Here is a 6,147-nt window from a genome sequence, read left to right as displayed (position 1 = left end):
TTAACATAAAAAGAATCATGTCAAAAAAAAATTATGGGAATGTGAGATTATTTATTTTAAATTCTATTTCATTAAAATCAAATTTCCTTGGTTATTTTAATTGATTCTTTTTTTATACAAAATAATTATTATTTACTCTCTTCTATGACAATACTTGGAGGGCCAGCCCATAGGTTTTTGCTAGAAGGCTCCGGATAACCCAAAAATCACCCACCAAATTGCACAAAACCCAAGCTAAACGTTTTGAAGAGAATCCAAATCTCAAACACATGATAGGTTGATATAAGTCCACGTGGCAGGTTAGTCAGCAACACCCTTACCACCTTATCTCTCCTAACAGGAAAGAGAGAGAAATAAATGTTCCTCTTACAGCATTTAAGTTCCAGTTAGCAAATTACATTGTTTTAACAATTCTAGTGTCTCATGGCTCTGCATACAAAACCCAAGCTAAACGTTTTGAAGAGAATCCAAATCTCAAACACATGATAGGTTGATATAAGTCCACGTGGCAGGTTAGTCAGCAACACCCTTACCACCTTATCTCTCCTAACAGGAAAGAGAGAGAAATAAATGTTCCTCTTACAACGTTTAAGTTCCAGTTAGCAAATTACATTGTTTTAACAATTCTAGTGTCTCATGGCTCTGCAAGCAGCACTTTCAGCTCCTGCTATCTCCATCCACAAAGAGGTACACTCTTCTGTTTTGCCTTACTTTTTGGCAAATCTTGTGGGTACTATTTTATAGCTTTTGGGTCTTGCCTTGTTTTCTTCTACTTTTAATTCATGTTTCATGCAATGAGATTTTCTTGTTCTCTTCCATAACAGGTGAAGTCTAATGTTTCTCTCAAGGAGACAGGTCTATTTGGAGTTTCAGTCTCAGACCCCCTCAAAGCCGAAATCAAGTGTCCTCTGATAAGGAAGCAGGTGCTAAATTCATCACTCTTCCTAAAATTTTCATACCTTCTTTTCCTGTTGCACTTCTAAGATTAAGCTGAAAATGGCTGTCTAATTCTTATTGTTGAACCATGGGAATTCAAGCTATTCCCTTGTTTCAGATAATGAAAAATGTTAGGCTGAAACAATTCTTGCTGAAAAATGTTAGACAGAAACAATTCTTAGATTGAATTTAAATAAAAACTTATTAAAAAGACAACAAAGATGACAAGAACTGTAGATTTCATAAAATGATTTTCTTCTCATTTTAAATGACTATCTAAAGTTCTAAACTATTATAAGTTTTTTCATTTTCACTAATCTCCAAGTATGGCATCAAAAAGTGGGGATTGTGTATGAATAACATAGGTTTGAATTCGAAGTTGTACACTGATTACCTTTTACTTAAAGTTATAAAATGTAGTTAGTAATAAAGAAAAAAAGTGATACTTACAAAAGTTGTATTAGGAGTCCATTTGACTGAAAACACTGTAGCAAAATAATTTTTAAACATGTAAATAGTGCTATGAGACCCATTTTTAATGAAAAAATTGCTAAAAATTGAAATTTGTGAGTCCTGTAAACAATATATGGGACCCACTGATGTGGTTGAAAATTGGTTGAAAAGTCAAATTTGCCAACTTATTTTACTATTTAGCTTTTTTTACTATTATTTATGAATTTTACTACACTTTTTAATACTATTTATGAATCTCACTATTTATGAATCTCACTGTACTATTTTAACTAATTTTTATTTTTATCTAAAGTACTTTTAGTAAAAAAATTTCAATTTCAGTAAAATAAACAGATCCCAAATGAAACCTAAGTAAATAAGCTACTAAACAAAAAGGCTAATGGCAAATAAACACTTTGCCTGGATGATCTTAATGCCACTTCCTAAAAGCTAAAATGACTTCATAAAATCCAAATAATGACATTGTGCATTGCAGAATATACTTGTTTCAAAATGCTAATTACAAGATACACAAATGTTGTGCAGTACATAATAAGATGAACTTCTGGTCAAAAGAAATATACTTTTTAGTACTATTTATGGATGTCACTATACTATTTCAACTAATTTTTATCTTTATCTACAGTACTTTCAACAAAAAGTTTTCAATTTCAGTAAAATAAGCAGATCTCAAATGAACCCTAAGTAAATAAGCTACTAAACAAAAAGGCTAATGGCAAATAAACACTTTGTCTGGATGATTTTAATGCCACTTCCTAAAAGCTAAAATGACTTCATAAATTCCAAATAATGACATTGTGCATTGAAGAATATACCCGTTTCAAAATGCTAATTACAAGATACACAAATGCTGTGCAGTACATAATAAGATGAACTTCTGGTCAAAGGAAATATGTGATTTCCTAGGTGCTCCTGATTTAAACAGATGAATTCTCAACATTTTCAAGATGTAGTTCGTATTGAATAATCAATTGGCTCCATTTGCAGAAAGTTGGAAAAAGGAAACAACTTGTTGGAACCATTAGAGCCCAAACAGCAACTACAAGTCCAACAATTGGCCAGGCAGCACCAGAAGCAAAGAAAACCTTGAGAAAGGGCAATGTCATAATTACTGGAGCCTCCTCTGGGTTAGGACTGGCCACAGCCAAGGCTTTAGCTGATACAGGGAAATGGCATATAATTATGGCATGTAGGAATTTCCTCAAGGCTGAGAGAGCAGCTAAAGCAGCTGGCATTGCCAAAGAGAACTATACAGTTATGCATCTTGATCTTGCCTCCCTGGACAGTGTCCGGCAATTTGTAGAGAATTTCCATCGATTGGGTAGGCCACTTGATGTGCTCGTTTGCAATGCTGCTGTCTACTTACCCACAGCTAAGGAGCCATCTTTCACAGCCGAGGGGTTTGAACTGAGTGTTGGGACAAACCATCTAGGCCACTTCCTCCTCTCTCGGTTACTGCTTGATGACATGAAGCAATCAGATTTCACTTCCAAGCGTGTCATCATTGTTGGTTCCATCACAGGTACTAACGTCCCACCACAATTCGAATTCCAAATATGTTCCCTTCAGCATTTCTCAATCAAACCTCGGTAACCAATTGTGGACCTACATGTTATAAATGGGAGAGTATTTAGAAGCTTCTTAGGTAGTCTTAATATCAAAATCTGGAAAAAATTTTTTAAAGATTGAAAAAGGTTCCTGAAAAAAGAAGAAGAAGAAGCAGCATATGCAGAAAGCATTACCTTTTGTGGCATTGTCAGTGTGTGAGTGTGTGTGTGTGTGTATTGGCAAAGGATATAACTTGCAGCATCCTTAAGTGACAAGTTAACTAATGAAATATAACTGATTATATAAGAAGTGTACCTTAAAAAAGAAGGCCCATAATAGTCTACATGTATGATAAAAGCAATCTAGAATTAATTGTTACAATGACAAGATACATATTATAAATGTGGTTTTGCAATGAATTTGATTCTAGGTAATACAAACACCTTGGCTGGGAATGTACCACCAAAGGCAAACCTTGGGGACCTGAGAGGTCTTTCAGGAGGGTTGAATGGGCTAAACGGATCACCCATGATAGATGGAGGAGATTTCGATGGTGCCAAGGCCTACAAAGACAGCAAAGTATGCAACATGCTCACCATGCAAGAATTCCACAGGCGCTACCATGAAGAGACAGGAATTACCTTTGCTTCTCTCTACCCTGGTTGCATTGCTACAACAGGCTTGTTTAGGGAGCACATACCCTTGTTCAGGCTTCTATTTCCACCCTTCCAGAAGTACATCACTAAAGGCTATGTTTCTGAAGAGGAAGCTGGGGAAAGACTTGCACAGGTCAGTTGAATTCTATAAAATGCAAGAATGAATGCATAAATACATATGCATACATAAATATCTATTTACTTGTATGTGTGTGAAAAATGAAGTTCTATGTTGAACATAAACTAAATGAAACCTTGGTCATTCAGGTTGTAAGTGATCCAAGCCTGACAAAATCAGGTGTTTACTGGAGTTGGAACAAGAATTCGGCTTCATTTGAAAACCAGCTCTCCAAAGAAGCCAGTGATGCTGAGAAAGCACGAAAAGTTTGGGAGATTAGTGAGAAGCTAGTTGGATTGGCATAAATAAGCATCAAAACAAAAAAAAATTTCCTAAACAATGTGCCTTTGTCTCTAATTTGGAAATACCCGGGAAATGTTTTACCCTTGTAGAAAGTTTTAGTTGCATAAGATGGTAAAAGTTCTCCCCTTTATATACTCTTCAACTATGCAAGAAGATAAGTAACTATATGGAGCTCAAAATTTTAAAACCAGCAATATAAACCTCAATATGGTCCAAAACTGAGACTAAAATTCTGTTACTTTTTTTAAATACACCATTTCTCAGGACAGATTTTTACTTTGATTGGCATGCGAGGCATGCATTGAGTGGCCTTGAACAGCCAAAGCTTGAGAAGCAATTGCCTCCCGATGCATAAATAGCCAAACCTAAGTCTGAAGTACACAAATCCAAACATCTGGGTACCACATATTGCTGAAATAAGAAAAGATAGTGATTTTTTTCCCCTTGTTTTTTTTGTTGAGTGGAAGCAAAGTAATAGTTGAGGGATTATAACCTGGACAATTATTCAGACACAGCACACAATCTACCACATTTTTCTAGAGAGCAAGAGAGGAAGGATAGTGATTTTTATTTTCTCTCTCTTTTGGTGAGCAGAAGCATAGTAATAGTTGCAGGATGATAACCTGGACAATTAAAGCATCGATGGTCTACCTCATATTAGGACAAGGTCCTATCAATAAGGAACTGAACAAGCAATCTTGCATAGCCCCAACTAAGCCATTCCAGTGACAAACAATGACCCAAAAAGCTGGCCGAGTGTGGCACCAGCACAATGAACTACAATCTAGGACCTGACTGATACAAAACAAGTTAAATATGTACCAAAATCTCAACAGACCTCTCCATCTATTATATCACTTTTTCTTGCCTGAGCTTAAGAGATTTTTATTAGATTAAGCAGAGAAACCTTCAAAGAAGTGAAAATTCCCATCAAGACCTACATTTTAGAAATACTTAAAAATACCTAATAGTCAAAACAAATAACAAATAGACCTTAAATAAAGGATTAATTCCATACCCAAAGGAAGAGTGCAACTCTCACTAACATGTAAAACCATCCATGGTTATCCCATTCTGCAGAATATGTAGAATCGGCTGGGTTAACATCAACCTTTTGTTCCTTCCTTGAAGTAGAGGATGTAGCCAATGAACCCTAGACAAGGACAAAAGAGAGAGAGAGAGAGAGAGAGCAAATTAGTGTAGGATGAAAATTGAATCAAATTTACGGAGTGAGCAAGCAATCATAAAGCAATTATCATGAGATTCTAATCTTACCTTCAATTTGGATGTGGAATATCCAGCTAATGAAGAAGGCCATAGAATAAAGAATAAATCAAGTGATGCACTAAAAAAACCTGTGTATTGAAACCAATACCTAAAAATTCAAGAAGCACCCAATACAACAGGGGAAAAAAAAGGTGAAACTAAGTAACCATATGTGTGTGTATATAAAACTGAATTATCCTTCTAAAATTAATTACTTCAAGAAAGTGAACCAGGTGCAGAAAATTAGCAACCATCAAAACTGATGATTTCAAACAATTTATTAGGTTATAGGTGAATTTGATTGACTAAAAGAAGTGATTATTGTTCAATGGATGGGAAATTTAAACTACTCATTACTATCATAGACAGGGAAACCAATGGGGCAAGTATTGTATAAACTCACCACACCTATATGCTATTATGATCAGATTTTACGAACAAAACAAGGGAGAAGAGCAATAACAACAGAGCATAATACACTAAGTCACATAACAGGGAAAAATGCCCTGACACCCCCATAAACTTTGCAGTAGTTGCATTTATACCCCCCTGAACTTATATTTTAGCCAATTTGGTACATAAAATTTTGTGCTGCAGCAAATATACCCCCTTAATTTTATCTTTCACCAATTTAGTCCATAAACTTTGATAATGTCACTGTAAGACCCCTTTAATTCCCCCCCCCCCCCCCCCCCCTCCCCCCCCCACCCCCCCCCCCCCCCCCCCCCCCCCCCCCCCCCCCCCCCCCCCCCCCCCCCCCCCCCCCCCCCCCCCCCCCCCCCCCCCCCCCCCCCCCCCCCCCCCCCCCCCCCCCCCCCCCCCCCCCCCCCCCCCCCCCCCCCCCCC

The 6,147-nt window shown here is 37.0% G+C and overlaps 1 protein-coding gene and 1 long non-coding RNA gene across 2 annotated transcripts; one reads left to right on the top strand and one right to left on the bottom strand.

Moving 5' to 3' along the window:
- Positions 1-587: 587 nt before the first annotated feature.
- On the top strand, positions 588-4,241 carry LOC111998577 (protochlorophyllide reductase). Its single transcript, XM_024030666.2, has 5 exons — positions 588-687; positions 825-923; positions 2,398-2,932; positions 3,389-3,747; positions 3,882-4,241. The coding sequence occupies exons 1-5, from the start codon at positions 637-639 to the stop codon at positions 4,035-4,037; spliced, it is 1,200 nt and encodes a 399-aa protein (XP_023886434.2). The 5' UTR covers positions 588-636; the 3' UTR covers positions 4,038-4,241.
- LOC136067042 (uncharacterized) lies at positions 2,151-3,977 on the bottom strand. The gene is made up of 2 exons (XR_010628562.1): positions 3,869-3,977; positions 2,151-3,727 (listed from the first exon to the last, which is right to left on the bottom strand). It is a non-coding gene; the product is annotated as an uncharacterized LOC136067042 (long non-coding RNA).
- Positions 4,242-6,147: the final 1,906 nt, after the last annotated feature.

Source organism: Quercus suber, unplaced genomic scaffold, assembly GCF_002906115.3.
Source record: "Quercus suber isolate HL8 unplaced genomic scaffold, Cork oak 2.0 scaffold_56, whole genome shotgun sequence".
Lineage (NCBI taxonomy): Eukaryota > Viridiplantae > Streptophyta > Magnoliopsida > Fagales > Fagaceae > Quercus > Quercus suber.
The sequence above is the reverse complement of the archived record's forward strand: the minus strand, read 5'-3'. Positions and strand labels throughout refer to the sequence as shown.